The sequence below is a fragment of the Oncorhynchus nerka genome, linkage group LG21 (genome assembly GCF_034236695.1).
Source record: "Oncorhynchus nerka isolate Pitt River linkage group LG21, Oner_Uvic_2.0, whole genome shotgun sequence".
Lineage (NCBI taxonomy): Eukaryota > Metazoa > Chordata > Actinopteri > Salmoniformes > Salmonidae > Oncorhynchus > Oncorhynchus nerka.
The window spans coordinates 24,588,124-24,607,316 of record NC_088416.1 but is presented as its reverse complement, the minus strand read 5'-3'; the positions used below and the strand labels follow the sequence as shown (position 1 = coordinate 24,607,316).

Genomic DNA, 19,193 nt, shown 5'->3' with positions numbered 1-19,193 from the left:
CAGTACAGCACATATCAGTACAGTACATATCAGTACAGCACATATAAGTACAACACATATCAGTACATATCAGTACAGTACATATCAGTACAGTACATGTCAGTACATATCAGTACAGCACATATCAGTACAGCAGATATCAGTGCAGCACATATCAGCACATATCAGTACAACACATATCAGTACAGTACATATCAGTACAGTACATTTACATTTACATTTAAGTCATTTAGCAGACGCTCTTATCCAGAGCGACTTACAGTACATTTCAGTACAGCACATTTCAGTACAGCACATTTCAGTACAGCACATATCAGTACAATACATATCAGTACAATACATATCAGTACAACACATATCAGTACAGTACATATCAGTACAGCACATATCAATACAGTACATATCAGTACAGTACATACCAGTACAATACATATCAGTACAGCACATATCAGTACAATACATATCAGTACAGTACACATCAGTACAGTACATATCAGTACAATACATATCAGTACATACTGTACCACAGGAGGTTGGTGGCACCTTAATTGGGAAGGACGGGCACGGAGTAATGGCTGGAGTGGAATCAGTGGAAAGGTATCAACAACATCAAACACATGGTTTCCATGTGCTTGATGCCATTCCATTTGTTCCGTTTCAGCCACTATTATGAGCTGTCCTCCCCTCAACAGGTACATAGATATCAGTACATACACACAAAATATTTAGGTAAAACAGGCAACAGAAAACAGGCTGTGATGTGAGGTGTTGCTTTATCTGTTTTTAAAAGCCAGGTTTTCTGTTCACTTGATTTGGGGGCTGTGAAAATAAATGTATGGTGGGGTAAGTGTGTGTGTGTCAACACATTGTTTCCCATAAAATCAAGAAGCGATACTTATGAGAGAGACTGGCATGTACAGTGGGGCAAAAAAAGTATTTAGTCAGCCATCAATTGTGCAAGTTCTCCAACTTAAAAAGATGAGAGTGGCCTGTAATTTTCATCATAGGTACACTTCAACTATGACAGACAAAATGAGGGAAAAAAATCCAGAAAATCACATTTATTAGTTACAGTTTTTAGTTACAGTTTTTCTAGGTCCTTATTTGCATCACCGGACCATGCGTGTGTGTGTGTGTGTGTGTGTGTGTGTGTGTGTGTGTGTGTGTGTGTGTGTGTGTGTGTGTGTGTGTGTGTGTGTGTGTGTGTGTATACACAGCTTGCGTCCCTTGCCTTGTACAATGGCACCCCTATGGAAAATACACACTCTCCAATCGTGTGTGTGTGTGTGTAAGAGAGAGAGAGAATGAGTGAGAAAAGTGCTAAACTATAAAAATGATCATTTTAGGAATATGTAATAATTTTGAAGTAGCATATTGACCCAGTAGCTATTTGCACATTATTCACCCAGTGTGTTCAGTTTTCATACATTTCTTAGTGTCAGTAAAAAGGCACATTTTCAAGGGGGAGACTAAAGTCCAGTGATGAATAGACAAGGTGAGATGTGGACAGCACCAGTCACAGCCTGCGTCCTTCAGGGACTGATATTTAACATTGAGCCTCAGGGGACATCTGGTGGTCAGTTGATGTATAACACAAGAATGGACATTTACAGTCATTTTGATGACTTACAAATAACACAAGAACAATGCATCTAAATCTTTTCAGGGGAGGGGGTGAGAGGGATTACTTTATCCTATCCTAGGTATTCCTTAAAGAGGTGGGGTTTCAGGTGTCTCCGGAAGGTGGTGATTGACAGACTTTATTTTCATTAATGCTATACATACAAATTAATACTAATGAATACATTGATCAAGTAAATAGTAGTCAATTTCAGTAGGCAGAATCATTGCCTTCAAAACATATTTTGGAATGTTGATGGTTTCATATGACGTCCTTGGAGCCACATTTAGTTATGATGTCTGTGGGACATTTAGGATGCAGGAATGTTCACCAGAGCTGTTGCCAGATAATTTAATGTTAATTTCTCTACCATAAGCCACCTCCAACGTTGTTTTATAGAATTTGGCAGTACGTCCAACCGTTTGTGTGTCTGCTATTTATTTTATTTAGGACTTTTAGGTTTGATCTAATCTGCCTTGGCCTTAAGGCCCATAATTCTATTTTTATCACTGTTGTTGACCAACCAGTGTTTTGATGAGAGAACCAATCCAATCAATGTGACATGCATTTTAAAACCAAGATGATTGTGCTTTATATTAGTGAGAAGAAAAACAACTCTAGACTATTACTCCTCCTCTTCCTCATCTTCTTAGAGAGTACAGGCTTCATATATTCTGTTTCCAGAGGTATATAGTATGTTTTGGTATTACTGGGGGAGGTGGAGGCAGAGAGATTACACAATGCCAATCTGATTTGATTGAAAATGCAAATCCCAGACTGGCCTCCACGTCCAATCTCACCCCATCCCGGCACTGACACTGCCACTGCCCGCTGTCCCATAAACCCACTTCTTAATCCCAAAGCCTTTTTAGTTCATGGCCAGTGTGCCACCCATGTCATAGATAAATCCCCCAGTCAATCTTACCAACCTGCCCCCACCCTATCCTCTCTGCCTTTGCCTGTCTCAGCATCAGCCACAAACTGGCAGTCACTCACCTGGGCCACACATGATCAGTCTATTCAGGGCCCTATTGTAGGTGAAGGTCAGTCCTTCACATAACTGGTTGTGGTGTAGGGTACTGTAGGCTACTCTCTCTTATACACCACAGTATTATTCTCGGCCACATAATTAGGGAGCAACGGCAGACATTATAAATGTCAGAATTGTAGTCAGACTTCTGGTCCCAGGGGAGTAAGAGGCTTTTGACCAAATTGACGATGCTCTCTGATAGGCTCAGTGCGCCTATGACCAGTGCCAGGCCGTGAGAAGTACCGCATGCCAAGCCCACTGATGGAATATGGGAGATGCCAAACCAAAGCAGTATACGAGTTTAACGATGCGGGAAAGGAACAACCTTATTCTACGACGGTAAAACGAATCGCATAAATCCTGGGTTACTAAGCTTCTGACTATGTATATTTGCGGAACTGTTGACAACAAAGTCAAACGTATATAGCGTCAGAAGTAGCTTGCTGGACAAAAAAAAAAGTAGTTTTTCTCTCCCACCCCTTCCTATCTTCCTTCCTCTGGACCAAAACTATGCAGAGTTCTGGAGGATCCACTGTAGTCACAGTGACAAAGCGTTGCCAGTATTTCACATCCACAAAGTGATCACAATGATCACTTGGAAATGTGTCCCCTATATGTAACCTTTTATTAAAAACAATTTACATCAAATATAGCCTAGCAGTGCGCGCTCTCGGTGAAACGCAGCATCAGCACCACTGACTGATGCGCGTCCCCGCCCCGGCAGAGGCTACCCGAGATCCCGGGAAGAGGAGTTGGAACTGCGCGAGTTAAAGTTGGGAAAAGGGGGATGAAAGGATGCTACCGTGCCCTGTGGATAGGAGAACACAATCTACGATCTAATTAACATAGCATGTGCGGAGACGCGTGTCCTCTGTAAAGGATGTTTTGCAAAATATTGAGCATAAGCCTTTTATTTTGGGGTTTTCAAGAATGCTCATCACGTAAGTCTTGTGAAACAGTAATGGTCATTTCTGTCAGTGTCTTGTCCTTCGTTAGCCTATTGCTTTCAGATGAATTAAATAGCCTAAGCCTGTATATGCAGCATGTCGATAACAATATTGACATAAAAAGGAATTCATTGTAAAAAAAAAATGTGAATCAAGAAAGAAGTGGCTTAAACCTCTGGGCAATAGGTGCATCTAGTCTTTGAAGGGCAGAACATCTGATATAAAATGACCAATAATCATCAAAACATTGTATAAGGGTTAACGATGGCTGTTATGTTTTACACAGTTGCATATTCTATATATTTTTGCTTTGAATTCTGAGGAAAGTCAAGTGGCATGTTTCCTGCGGGCTGAGGGCGCGCGGCGGTTACAGTCTCGTACTGGGCTTTCTGCATTGCAGTGCTTTCTCGCGCCAGCGTGCAAGTTTCTGCATCGCATGGTTCATTTCCCGCCCACCTCTCTAGCACTCTGTAACGGTCATGCCAATTTACCAACCACGGTGACATAGAGAATATCCCAACCTGTGATAATGATGGCTCTGAAAATGTGGTTTATTATCTGTAAAAGCGAAAGGAATGATTAAGAGCCGTGTGCGGGACCACCCCACTGCAGTACTTTCGCAGAGTGTGTGCTCATCACCTGTCCGCGAGCAAAACGTCCCCTTCATGTAGGAACACGCATGACACGGCAAAAATTCCTAATAGGAATTCCGTGATCAATGACGTATATCGTTTTTTAATAGTCGTTTTTTTTGGCGTGGTTGTACAGCAGGGTATAACATGCAAGGTCATAGGGAGATGGATTTGAGATGCATGTGGGGGAAAAAACTTGGTGGTGTCTCTTTCCATGCATCAATGTCGGAAGCAATTACCTCAGAAGATCTGAACTGCATTGATCATGAATGAATGAAAGGCTGCAGCGTGATTCACCAAGCAGTTAAAAAAAGAAGAAAATGGGGTGGAGGGGGAGGGGAAATGGAAAGGGAGGTAGGGTGGAGGGAGAGAGAGGGGGCACGGGTGGGCTAGGACCACCTGACACCATGATATTTGGATGTACCGTGTAAAGGTCTAAACGTCTGAAAAACATTGTTACTTCACTTCATATCCCTGCATATAGTACAGTAAACAGGGCAGGTAGTTTGTTTGCTCTCTCTAGGCTCTATTAGGGATTACTAGTGAATACTTAGTGCCCCAGTGCCCTCGTGGTGCTGTGGCGGTGTTAGTGTAAGAGGATCACACAAGGCAGGCTATCCTGCGCTGCTGGACTATCAGATAGAGTGATTATTAAGGTGGGAGTTAAATATCTGGGGCATTTGGGTGTGATATTGTGGTGAGTTGGACTGTATGTCCATGTATGGTACATTTGGTTGTGTAAATACGTTGTGAACACTTGTTATGGTCATGTGGTGCGAAGTCTATTTTTTGTTGTGGTCTCACATGGATTCCATTTTGGGTAACTAGGGGGGTTTTATAGAATCCATGTGTGTGTTGGGGTAACCACACTGGTCAGTTTTTCTAGATGTGTTTACACCAGTAGAGTATTTGGCATTTTGTTCTGTGGTCTATTGCGTTACTACTGTATGCCTTCAGTATTGAGGGAAGTTGGTTGTAAGTGCTGGCCATTAGGGGTGTAGTATCACACTATGGTGTTTGGAAGCTGACTGGTTTACTGTGATGTTGTTGTGGTGATTTACCCCCTGTAGTTTGGCCTGCCGGCCTGTGTATCTGGGTGCTGGCAGGCATATGAGGCAGTGCCCACGACTCAGGCTGTGAGTCAGGCAGGCAGCCAGGCATATACTCTACATCTGCTGTGGATGGGATGTGAGGTACACAGTGGAACTGAGCCAGATTAAAATGGAGACTCCATTCCCGGGACATGCTCATCTGGGGTGGGGCTAACACACAGCATTGCTGGAGCACTCCTACTATGCTACTGCCCTTGCAGCTGCCCTGCTGTGTGTGTGTGTGTGTGTGTGTCACATGAGGTTGGTGGCACCTTAATTCGGGAGAACGGGCTGATGGTAATGACTGGAGCGGAATCAGTGCAATGGTATCAAATACCACATGATTTCCATGTGTTTGATTCCATTCCATGTGCTCCGTTCCTGCCATTATTATGAGCCGTCCTCCCTTCAGCAAAATCCTGTGGAGTGTGTGCATGTATGTGTTTATTACTGTGAAAACGTGTATGTATCTGTTTGTATGTGTGTGCACTGATGTGTGTTGTTCAGTCTTGGTGTGCTGCCCATGCATCTCCAGTCCTCACAGAGACTAGTTGTGTGTTGTGGTGTGTGTGTGTGTGTGTGTGTGTGTGTGTGTGTGAGTGAGTGAGTGAGTGAGGGAATTGATATGGAGGATAGAGGTGCACCAGTGTGGAAACTTTGTTTGGTTCTATTCTTAGACAGATATACGATGCTGTGGGATGATGGTCCTGTATATGAGATGTTTTGGGGCTTTGATGTCTTTCATATCCTCCGTGTCGCCAGGCAGATACTCCCCACTGTGAGGCCTGACTTTGGCTATGAATAATTCAGAGTCAGCACTCGAACACGCACCAGCCTGCCTTCCACTCTGTGTGCCACACAACCCCAATACAAAAACATTCTGGCATTTAACATTTAACATTAGGATTCTTGGCTCCTAATCATCCATGAAAAGCAGATATATTCATCACACTGTACATCATTTATCATGGGACACTGCATGATGTGTCCGGAGGAGGCTGTTTCAATATGCTCAGCAATTGTGATGTGTCAGTCCAGACAGCCCCAGCCCCCTGCAGCCTCTCCATCCCACAGTAACACTAGACTGATGCGTCAGCATCTCTGATATGCCGGCAGCAGCTCTTCACACTTATGGCCAACTGAGCCAAGACAAGACTATGTACAGACTCAGTGAGCATTGCCTTGCTATTGAGAAAGGCTGGCGTAGGCAGACCTGGCTCTCAAGAAACGACAGGCTGTGCACATTGCCCACAAAATGAGGTGGAAACTGAGATGCACTTCCTATCCTCCTGCCAAATGTATGACCATATTAGTGACATGTATTTCCCTCAGATTACACAGACCCTCAAAGAATTTGAAAACAAATCCAATTTTGGTAACCCTCTATATCTATTGGGTGAAATACCAGTGTGCCATCACAGCAGCAAGATTTGTGACCTGTTGCCACAAGAAAAGGGCAACCAGTGAAGAACAAACACCATTGTAAATACAACCTATTTTTAAGTTTATCTATTTTTCCTTTTGTACTTGACATATTTGCACATAATATGACATTTGACATGTTTTTTGTCTTTTGGAACTTTTGTGAGTGTAATGTTTACTGTTAATTTGTATCGTTTATTTCACTTTTGTTTATTATCAACTTCACTTGCTTTGGCAATTTTAACATATGTTTCCCATGCCAATAAAGCCCTTAAATACAATTTATGAGAGCGAGAGAGACAGATAGAGGGAGAGAGAGAGAGAAGGGGGAGAGAGAGGGTGAGAGAGAAGTAGCATGATCGAGAGGGGGTGAGAGAGAAAGAGATGGAGAGGGAGAGAGAGAGAGGAGAGAGGAGAGAGAGAGAAAAAAAGTGAGAGAGAAGAAGAGGAAGAGAGCGGGGGGGTGGAATGTTCTGGATAAGCTCTGGGTATGTCTTTTAGTAACTGCGACACAGCGACACCCACTTGAGAAGTATTTGAGATAAGAGATCAAATGAGAAGAAGAGAGAGGGAAGGTGTTAGGTAAGGCGCTCCCTCGTGATTTTGGCTCAGGAGAGAGAGAGAGAGAGAGAGAGAGAGAGAGAGAGAGAGAGAGAAGAGGCGTGCTGAGTGAGATGGAGGGATAGGTGATGTGAGGAGAGAGAAGAGGGTGGTTTGGAGTCAGATGGAGGGGGGAGAGGAAGAGAGAAGAGCATCCTATCAGTAGGAGGTGGGCGTTGAGTGGCAAGGCCTGGGTTAACCTCCAGCAGTCCTATTGGCTCTCTGCTTTCCTTATGCCTTTAATACCTGTAGTTCTTCTCCACCCTCTACAACCCTCTACACTGCTCACCACGGACATTAACAACAACTTTAACTTCTATGAGTGTAGGGCTAGTTATAGGCTTTGTTGTTGGAGTTAGCTGAAGAATCATTGACTTGACTAACAAACTATAGGCAGCAGAGTATTGTACTTCATGACATACTTCATTAACAGTGAGTTCTCAGTCTGTAATGTCTGCAGGAGAGGATCAGGGGACATGGCCAGAAAGGTCACCCAGTCTAGACTCAGATACCAAGACAGAGAGAGTATTCTATAACACTCAAGGTCAAAGGAAGCACATGTCTCTGGCTTAGCTGATTTCTTTCCATCCTGATTGGACTTGTCCTTGGATGACAGCATTCACGGTCCCGTGACAGATTGAGCTGTTTTTGACGGTGGGAAATGAAATGGAAGGTGTTTAGGCTCAGAGTGAGTGTCATAGTGTACTGACTGTTTTGACAAGGACCTCTCTGCCTGACCAGTTCAATCATGCTGTCTCACATACTGTGGGGTAGTATGGAGAGTACAGAGATAAGGTTTAATTCTTCAGCTGAGGTTATCCCCTGATAGTTGTTCCTGTTTGAGCTCTTCCGCTCCGGCGCTCCTGTCTCCATTTATTTTCTCCCTCTTCAAGAGGTGTTCTAAAGATGAGTCCATACTCTCACTCACTCACTCACTCACCTCCCTCCAATCTTCCTTCCCTCCCTCCCTCTGCAGTCTGAATACTAATCCTGCGAACGACTCCCTGCGAACGTCTCCCTGGGCTCCCCAGGTTTTAAACTGTGAGATTTGGGGCTCTCTTTCTTTCCCCCCTTGGCTTTTTCTCTCTCTCCATCTTCTCAGCCTGTTTGTCCATCTATTCCTCTATCTACATGACTCTGAGCTGGGCGGAGGAGTAACAGACATGTTATGACATTGCAGAAGATAAGGCAGTGTTTTCTAGTGACCGTGGCGAGGACATAGTGGGTTTATCTGTGCCAATGACAAGATTAGGCAGAATTATAGTGATTCCTAATTGCTGAGGGTATTTATCAAGGAGGGGGGATGGAGGATGAGACAGACGGTTGATGAGACGATGAGGGAACATCTCTGATTTATTTTGCTGCTATCTGTCCACTAGGCACCCGTAGAATAACACCAGCTATCTCCCTGAGAGACAGTCAGTATCATTAACTGCATACTATTTCAGGCAAAACAGATGATCACACACACACACACACACACACACACACACACACACACACACACACACACACACACACACACACACACACACACACACACACCGTTCATTTCCAAATGTGTTTGCAAAGCTGAAAGCCCTCTGCATATTCCATTTATTTCTTTAGCTCAATAAAAAGGGGACGGGTGGAGGTTCTCTTCTTGATAACGATCATTCATCTCACCGGCACAGTGCAAAAAATACTTACTGGCTTCTGGTTTCATGCCTGACTCAATCCACCATCCATTACTGCTGAAATAAAGACATTAGTTAGGTCTCTGCATCTTTATCTGGGAGGATTGATGGTTAGATTCATCAGTACGGCTCCACCTGTTCTTAAGGAGCCAGTTTACACTGTAGCATTACAGATGACTGCACCGTGCACTGTGCAGATGGGAGGTCATATTGTGGAAGGGTTATTAGTGCACACCACACAGAGGCCTAATTAGTCTGTGCTTTTATTTTCCTGCCCCCTAAATCAGACTTGTTCAATGTTCATAGCTTGTGACCCAGCTACAGGACAGATTATGCGATGCCTAATTAGTTGCAATCCAACGTCTGTCCCTTATCTGTGTGAGGAGAGGCACCACTAAACCACGCTGGGTTCTGTTCAGCTGAAATCCCTGCTGTTATCGTGTGATTTGAACGGTTTTGGAGAATGATGTATCGTGTAGTCTGAGTATTACTGTAATCTCTGTGTTTAACCGCCTCTTCTCTCTCATCTTTTGTTCTAGATGAATGTGTTGATCCCTTGGTATCTTCGCTCTATGCCAACTCCTTCTTGGCCTCTTCCAGATATAACTTTTTGTACTCGGCCAACTTTGCCAAATTGTATGGTTAGTTTTCTACTTCATTGATTCATTTGTTGTTTTATGTCTTTATGTAGACTATTTTGTGTTGTGTATGTGATTGGATTATTTATGTTGTGTATATTGCCTATTATCTACAGTATGTGTGTATTCAGTGTGATGAGAACTGTGTGTGTGTGCATGGCCAGTGTGTGAATATTGCCTATATCTATGTGTGTGTAATGAAGTCAGTGTGAGTTCTGGTTGATGACGTGGGTGTGTTGCGTTCCTCCTCCAGGGAGCAGTGGCTGGTCCCCGTCCCCCCGGGACAGACAGCCCTGGCTGCAGATTGATCTGAAGAGGAAGTACCGCATCCAGGCCATCGCCACCCAGGGCACCTTCAATTCCTATGACTGGGTCACCAAGTACACCCTTCTCTATGGTGACCGCCCCGACTCCTGGACGCCTTACGTTATGAAAGGAGGGAACTCGGTAGGGAGGGGAGAGGGGGGGGGGGGGGGGGTTTAAAATGGATAATTTACTAAATGATTTATTATTTGCTCTCAGCTTGAAAGTTGTCTACAGGCTAAGAGTGACTGGTAGGAAGATGATTAAATTATGACATTTGAGTGAACTATCCATTTGGGTTGGGGTCTGTCAGGTAAAAAAAAAAAACTGTCATTCAAATGTAATCCTTGGCAGTCTGTTCACACTGGGCACAGTGGGTTGTTTGATTTCATGTTAGAAATGTTCACCAAGTAACCGTTAGAGACAACATTACCACATTATCCCTCAGTGAGAGAATCTGACAACACAAATCTGTTTTCATCTGTTTATTAGTGAATTAATAACTCTTCTTCTTCTCTCTCTCTCATATATATATATATATATATAAATAATCTCTCTTTCCCTCTCTCTCTCTCTCGCTCTCTCTCTCGCTCTCTCTCCCTCTGCTGTGCACAGACGATGCCTGGGAACTGGAACTACCACCAGGTGAAGAGGAATGTGTTCCACTATGCCTTCACAGCCAAACACATCCGCCTCCTGCCCCTGGGGTGGAACACAGAGAATGGAGGCAAGATTGGCGTCAGGCTGGAGGTGTTTGGCTGTGCTTACGGTGAGGACATCTTTCAGAATCAGTGTAACTATCATTTGCTGTAGGAGTCTTCTTCGAAATCTCAAGATAGCATGCTCAACAGTCATGCAACGAACACAGTTGACAGTCAGTAACAAACAACTCAATGACACCAACGTCAAACAGTACCTATCAAACATCCATCTACACCATATCACAGGAACGCTTTTGAGCCTCTCAACCATTTGAATCTTCATAGGATCACAAATGTGCCATTCGACCTCTAACATCTAACCACTTCCCCCTTCTCTCTCGGCCAGACTCCTACGTGATGCAGATGAACGGGGACGACTCGGTGGCCTTCATGTTCCCAGGGAAGAGGTTCCGGACCCTGCAGGACCATTTTGCTGTGAACTTTAAGACCCTGGAGCAGGACGGGCTGCTGCTACACAGTGAGGGAGTCCAGGGAGACATCTTGTCCCTGGAGCTGAGGAAAGGACGCCTCGTCCTCACCATCGGCCTAGGTAGGTTCCGCTGGAATGCGTGGGGTGCGGCTGGGCAGAGACTCTAAACTGGTCAGAGTGCTGTATGCCATGGGTGGAGGACAGCAAATAAACACTCTGACCTGTTGGTCTGTGAAGGATCAAATCGAAACAAATGGAAGTTAAAGGGAATTCAATCAGTTTATTGTCATAAACACAAGATACAGGATACAATGAAATGCTTAACGGAACATAATATTCATGTTGTCGGGTGATTATAGAATCTGATAGGCTGGGATATGGTTTAGGGGTTCAGTTTCCTAGATTAGATTGAATTCTCTTTACTGGATGAAAAACACGGCGTGAATATCCCTGTCAATCCTCCATTACTGCTGAAGCAGACATTAGGCTTCTGTATCTGTGAGGAGAACTCAGATTGGTATAGCCATTACTTCAGCTCCACCTTCTCTAAAAGGAAACATTTATAGAAAAATATATACACGCATAACTGTCGCTTTGGATGAAAGCATCTGCTAAACGGCCTACAGTATAGCTATAGCTTGAACTGTAGCGAACTAAAGCGAGCTTGATTATTGAGTGAGTTTTACCCAGCAGTACTCCCATCATCCTATCAAATTCTTACGTCATTCATTTCCATTCTCCTGTCAAAGGAAGCAGTACGGTCAACCAGGTGGACGGTCGGACCACAATGACCGTTGGCAACATACTAGATGACCAGCACTGGCATTACGTCACCATCAAGCGCTACGGTCGACAGGTCAACTTCACAGTGGACGCCCACACTGAGACGGCCATTAGCAAAGGAGATTTCACCTACATAGACCTGGACACTCAGGTTGGTCATAGAACTAGACATGTCTGGACATGTTTTTTGTTTTTGAGTCAGGCTTGTGACAGTGGTCCATAATGACAGGAATGAAGCGGTCATTGAAGGGGTCAATGGTCGTAGACAGGGATCAGCCTACTATTTACCTGGCGATATACACACATCTAAACCTACAAATACATGTGTGCCTTTGAGTATAATATTCCATTGATCATAAGGGTACATGTGTCCAAGTCATTCCTCTGCTGGTACTCTCCTAGATGTATGTGGGTGGAGTGATTGAGCCCAACGTGCCCCACCTCCCAGAGGTTCCTAACTTCCGTGGCTGCCTGGAGAACGTCTTTATCAATGGGATCAACGTCATCAACATGGCCCAGGACCAGGAGCCTGAGATACGCATCCCTCGGCAGGTGTAGCTTCTCATCAGACTTCACCTCTGCATCACGTACTCGTGTACCCACACACACACACACACACACACACACACACACACACACACACACACACGTTACCTGTGACCTACAGTGAGGTTGCTAATCTTTCTTCGTAGTTTGTCGTAAATGCAATGATTTCCTCCTCGTACCTCGTGTTGTTTTCCCCCAGAAAAAGATGCACTACGCGTGCCGTGACATCCTGTGGAAGCCCATGACCTTCGCCGGGCCCAACAACTACCTGCAGGTGCCTGGGTTCTTCAGGAAGCCTCGGATGTTTGTCAAGTTTAAGTTCCGTTCCTGGGACTACACAGGCCTGCTGATGTTTACACGCTTCGCTGACGACCTGGGAGCCTTGGAGCTGGGCCTGAGTGAGGGACAGGTCAATGTCACGCTCTTTCAGCCAGGCAAGAAGAAACTACAGTTCGCAGCAGGTGAGCCAAAATGTGGAACTGAACTCACCCTGCCTCGTTAATAAATTCTTACCCTTCTACAAATTATAAGTAATGGGCAGAACATTTGTTGAGAGGGTGGAAGAGGCAGGTTTGGCAAATGAATACGGTATTATATTGCATTCATACCGATTGCTCATTCATTACCTCTAAAGATGTTCTAATATTGTTTCTGCTTGTTCTCCTTTTCAGGTTACCGTTTGAATGACGGTTTCTGGCACACGGTAGACGTAGCAGCCAGGGACAACCTACTGTCCATCACCATAGATGAGGAGGAGGGCTCTCCGCTGAAAATCACCAACCCCTTCACTGTCCGCACAGGGGACCGCTACTTCTTTGGAGGTGAGCTGTTCACCACACCTGTTTTGGCTCTTCACTTTACTGTTCCCAACATCAACATACATTACAATAGCAACCACTGGAAGTGAGCTGTTGACCAGACCTGGGGTACGTCCCAAATGGCACCCAATTCCCTTTATAGTGCACTACTTTTGCTCTTATATACCAGAACACTGTTCATCTACATAACTTGTTTTATATTTATTTTTGTCATTTAGCAGACACTCTTCTCCAGAGCGACTTACAGGAGCAATTAGGGTTAAGTGCCTTGCTCAAGGGCACATCAGCAGATTTATCACCTAGTCAGCTTAGGGATTTGAACCAGTGACCATTCCGGAACTGGCCCAACGCTCTTAACCGCTAGCCACCATTTTGATGTTCTCATTATCAAAATAACAACCCAATAGGAACATATCTTCACACCTCCCACTGTGCTTTGGTCCTCAGGGTGTCCGAAGACTAACAACACGATCAGGAAGTGTGAGACCAAGCTGAACCACTTCCACGGCTGCATGCAGCAGATCTTTATCGACAACGAGCCGGTGGACATCGACATCATCCTGCAGCGACGCTGGGGACGCTACGCTGAACTGTTGTTGGGCACCTGTGGTATCACTGACAGGTAGGGGGCATCAGTGACAGAGCAGAGGCGAGGGGAGGGGGGGGGGGCATCAGTGACAGAGCAGAGGCGAGGGGAGGGGGGGCATCAGAGACATATATACGGAGGAGGAGGTTGGCAGAGAGGGAGGGGCACAGACTAAGATACTATGGTGAAATGGTTTGTTTGCAACAGGCTAGACCAGGCCTGGGCAATTATTTTCCATGAAGGGCAACAGAATATATTTTTGCCATCGCGGGCCAGAATCATACATCATGTGTATGACTGTATTGACAGATATATCTACTGTAAATCACGTCCAAATATGCTACTTATTTTGCTTTTTTAACATGCACAGAAGTAAATCACATCCATGTTCTCCTTTTGGTAGCTATTTTCTTGATTAAAACAGGCAATGAACTACACGGAGGGAAAAGCACACTGTGCATTCAGCACCACGGACAGAACTCTTTAACGGTTATGCACAAAAACACAAGACAGAGAGCTCAACATTACATTTGAACTACTCAAATCAGTGTGAGGAGTGAAGTCTCTGATGGGCATTGACTAGAGCAGTGAAATCAGGTATCGTTTCTGGCGTATGTGCATGATTGCTGAGAGGTGAGAGTCAGTAAGAGATGAGCTGTGCCTTGACTTGTTATATTTCATCACTGAAAATGTCTGTTCACATACATAGGTTGACCCAAACAGGACAAACATCTTCTGAGCATGACTCCTAAACTTTGGAAAGTTTTGTTCATCAAGAGATGCATAGAACCTTGTCAGTGACCTTGTTTTTGTTCTCCAATCACTGCATCAGACTGAAGATCGATAAGCTCAAGTTGCAGGTCAGTGGGAGCGTTATCCACATTGAAGGTGAAAGGAGAGGAAACCAACCACGTCATTTCTCCAAAACTTTGAAACTCACCGTTCAAAGCATGTAGCAGAGATGTATACTTCTCCCGCTGGTCATCTGATAGGGAACAGACTAGTAGTGTCGGAAGGTGGGTGAGATTGTTGGCTTCTACTTGGCGGGTCAGGAGGAGTAATCTTCCCTTGAAGGCTTTGACAAGGCTGTGTCACACCCTGATCAGGTTCACCAGTCTCCACTCCCTCCAGGTGTCGCTTGTTATCCCTGGTGTATATATCCCTGTGTTTCCTGTCTCTCTGTGCCAGTTCATCTTGTATGTGGAAGTCAACTGGTGTGGGTTTCCCATGCGCCTTCCTTTTATTCTCTTTTACTGGTCCTCCTGGTTTTGACCCTTGCCTGTTTCCTGGACTCTGTACCCACCTGCCTTGACCTTGAGCCTGCCTGCAACACTCTACCTCCTGGACTCTGAACTGGTTTTGACCTTTTTCCTGTCCAAGACCATTCTCTTGCCTACCCCTTTTGGATGTAATAAATATCAAAGACTCAAACCATCTGCCTCCCGTATCTACATCTGGGTCTCACCCTGTGCCCTTATAGGCTGTACATCTGATGTGAAAAAATGCCCTTCCCTTGTAGTTTGGAATTCAGTTCATTCATGAGGGCCATGATGTCCACGGTGAAGGCAAAATCAGCCATTCATTCTTTATCTTGCAGTTGAGGGAAATCCACATGTTATCCTTTCATTTGCAAAAACTCAGCAATCTCTGACTTCAGGTTCCACACCCTTTTAAACACCTTCCCCAAACTCAGCCATCTCACGTTTGTGTGGTAGGGGAGATCTGCATGACCCGACTCTGTCTCTTCCAACAGTGCGACAAACTGCCTGGGGTTTAAAGATTTTGCTCTTATGAAGTTTACCACTTTAGTGACTGTATCCACAACATAGCTTATTTTCAGAACACATTTACAGAGCACCTCCCGATGAATAATGCAATAATTTTCTGATCTGGGTTCAGCTCAGCTACTTGATTTTGTATCCTTTTCAAAAGGCCAACGTTTTTTTCCCTGTCAAGTTTGGGCACCCATCAGTGGTCACACTGGATAACTTTTCAAAACTCAGTCCCAGCTTTTCCACACACTTAAAGTGTTAACTTCCTCCAATAAATCTTTCCTTGTGGTTGTGCTCTTCGTTGACTGCACTGAAGCAAGCTCATCTGTAATTTCAAAGTCTGGGTTTAAGCCTGGTAAGAATATCAACAACAGCGTCGTGTCACATGCATCACTGCTCTTATCCAGGGCCAAGGGGAAATATGTGAAATCCTTTACCTTGTCTTTCAACTGTTGTTCCATATTCTCTGTGATGTCCTCAACACGCCGGGTCACTGTTTGTCTTGACGGGGAAACATTTTCAAACGGCCCTTTCTTGTCGGGGCAAAGTATTGCTGCAGAGTCGATTAAACATTCTTGAATGAATTTGCCCTCAGCGAATGGCTTGCTATGTTTAGCAATTTTGCGGGACAGTACATAGCTAGCTCTCCCAATTCTGTCGTTTGATGAGTGCAGTTTTGTGAAAAGTCCTTGATGCTTTTGCAACTGAGAAAGCAACTCTTTTGATGCACTTGCCCTCTGCTCAGAAGACATATTCCTATATTTCTCTGCATGCTTTGTCTGGAAGTGTCGGGACAAGTTGTCGTCTTTCAAGACAGCTATGCTCTCTTTGCACACTAAGCACACAGTTTTCCCTGATACCTCAATAAGAAATGTTTCGATGTCCACTCGTGCTGGAACACCCAACATTCATTGTCCGCTTTCCTTTTCTTTGAAATCTTTGAAAAACATTTTTTTTTTGCTCAATTTCTAGCTAGCTACTATTTGTAACTGTGACGTGTGTGTCAGTCACTGTCTGTCCTCTGGCAGTTGTTATTTATACGTGCATTCAAAATAAATGTCCCACAAGCGGTGGGAGTTAAATCATTACACAAAGGCCAGTATTCATTGGGCTTTTCATTTGAATAACAAATGTGTTTTTCAAAACTTTACTATCGCAAATTCTTTATGTTATCTGAGCATGTTTCCGCGGGCCGTATTGAATCAGGTCGTGGGCTGCATACGGCCCCCGGTCTGGCCTTTGCCCAGGCCTGGGCTAGACAGTAGTAGCACAAGGGCAAAGGTTACATACAGTATCCATGATGAATCCATGGGTAATCTGATTGGATGAATTCTAAATGCTATACTCAGCCTTGTAATATCAGTGGAGTGCAGAGATAGTGTTGGAATGTTCCATCCTGATTCCTGATGGACCATTGTGACAGACAGAGTCAAGGCTCATTGCTATAGAGATGAATCATTCTGAGAAGGCCTCTCATCTCAGCTCCCATGGCAGACGTGGGACTTGGGACACCTCCAGGAGATGACAGGGGCTATGCTCAGTTGAATGCGTCTGCCTGGACAGGGAGGATTATTTACACCAGAGTAGGATCCTTGTTATGATATCCTAGGTATATGATATAACGTTTTTTTTGACGGCCGCGCAACCTGCAACCTCTCTCACTGCAAAACGTTTGCGAGATCAACATTTTAGAAAAATGTCAATGTGATGTCGCGTAACGCTAAACTTCAGTCCACAGTTTTCTACATTCAATCCTTTCTCCTCCTCCACTTCTCCCCTCCTTTTATATGAACAAGATTTGGGAGGAGGGCCATTTTCTCTCCAAAATCATGTGCAAAGACCATTGTGTTCAAAACGCATTGTGTACTAGTATGTATTCTTGTCACATGCTTACGTCAGTAGGTTACATATTCATCTGCTTTGTGATTTATGATACCTTCTCGGTGCCTGCTCTGTTTCACGAGGGCATCAGCATGACTATGTCTGTGGCACAGTCAACCTTGGTGGTTCAGAGTCTTCCCGTTTTCCTGGTGTTTCAGAGTATTTTCACACATAGTTTTTGAGCTATAGTTCGAATCAGAGTTCGATTATTTGTTACATGGCATTTTTTCCCCATTTGGTTCGGTTGGTTTCACATTTCCAAATATCAGACAAACAAAAATTCCTAACCAAAACCACGTGTCCATGTAAGCCATTTATTTACTGGACAAAAATGCTCACGTTAAATCCATCTATGATTGTCATCAAGCATCACTTTTGTGCCCCAATCTTCATATCATTAATCTGCATCGAATGGCCTATGTTCAGTATCCTACTGTATATCCTCCTTATAGCCCCCCGTCTTCCCTAATCTGCATCGAATGGCCTATGTTCAGTATCCTACTGTATATCCTCGTTATAGCCCCTTGTCTTCCCTAATCTGCATCGAATGGCCTATGTTCAGTATCCTACTGTATATCCTCCTTATAGCCCCCCGTCTTCCCTAATCTGCATCGAATGGCCTATGTTCAGTATCCTACTGTATATCCTCGTTATAGCCTCCCGTCTTCCCTAATCTGCATCGAATGGCCTATGTTCAGTATCCTACTGTATATCCTCGTTATAGCCCCCCGTCTTCCCTAATCTGCATCGAATGGCCTATGTTCAGTATCCTACTGTATATCCTCCTTATAGCCCCCCGTCTTCCCTAATCTGCATCGAATGCTCTCGGAAAATCCTCTGGTATTCACAGAATCTTTCAAATATCTCAGGTTATGATGCTGTGTGCTTTTCATGAAATGCTCGCAGTCAAACAACCAATAATACTGCCAGACTCTGTTTTTTTCGCTGTTTGGTCGGTACTGCGTTCTCACCTTCAAGAACCACACCATGGTATGAATTTAATCGGACTGAGACTAGCCTTTTTGAGCAAACCACGGTGCATTGTTTAGTGTGCGCCCTAGTGCGGATAGAGTATTCACAAAAATCCAAACTATCCGAACTAAGGAACCCAGTCCAAACTATTCGAACTAAGGGACACCAGTCCATACTGTCCGAACTAAGGGACACCAGTCCAAACTATCTGAACTAAGGGACCCAGTCCAAACTATCTGAACTAAGGAACCCAGTCCAAACTATCCGAACTAAGGGACACCAGTCCAAACTATTCGAACTAAGGGACACCAGTCCATACTGTCCGAACTAAGGGACACCAGTCCAAACTATCCGAACTAAGGAAACCAGTCCAAACTATCCGAACTAAGGGACACCAGTCCAAACTATCCGAACTAAGGGACACCAATCCAAACTATCCGAACTAAGGGACACCAGTCCAAACTATCCGAACTCAGAGACACCAGTTCAAACTATCCGAACTAAGGGACACCAGTCCAAACTATGCGAACTAAGGGACACCAGTCCAAACTATCCGAACTAAGGGACACCAGTTCAAACTATCCGAACTAAGGGACACCAGTCCAAACTATCCGAACTAAGGAAACCAGTCCAAACTATCCGAACTAAGGAAACCATTCCAAACTATCCGAACTAAGGAACCCAGTCCAAACTATCCGAACTAAGGAAACCATTCCAAACTATCCGAACTAAGGGAACCCAGTC

At 44.5% G+C, this 19,193-nt stretch overlaps 1 protein-coding gene across 1 annotated transcript in view; it reads left to right on the top strand.

Moving 5' to 3' along the window:
- Positions 1-2,934: 2,934 nt before the first annotated feature.
- The window catches only part of LOC115104147 (contactin-associated protein 1-like), a 38,371-nt gene continuing 22,112 nt past the window's right edge, over positions 2,935-19,193 (top strand). Inside the window, exons 1-10 of the mRNA XM_029625389.2 lie at positions 2,935-3,592; positions 9,559-9,660; positions 9,911-10,104; positions 10,576-10,729; positions 11,008-11,211; positions 11,841-12,025; positions 12,277-12,426; positions 12,620-12,881; positions 13,092-13,241; positions 13,686-13,860. Coding sequence (XP_029481249.1) covers positions 3,532-3,592; positions 9,559-9,660; positions 9,911-10,104; positions 10,576-10,729; positions 11,008-11,211; positions 11,841-12,025; positions 12,277-12,426; positions 12,620-12,881; positions 13,092-13,241; positions 13,686-13,860 — 1,637 coding nt within the window. The 5' untranslated portion in view covers positions 2,935-3,531. The remainder of the gene's footprint in view (positions 3,593-9,558; positions 9,661-9,910; positions 10,105-10,575; positions 10,730-11,007; positions 11,212-11,840; positions 12,026-12,276; positions 12,427-12,619; positions 12,882-13,091; positions 13,242-13,685; positions 13,861-19,193) is intronic.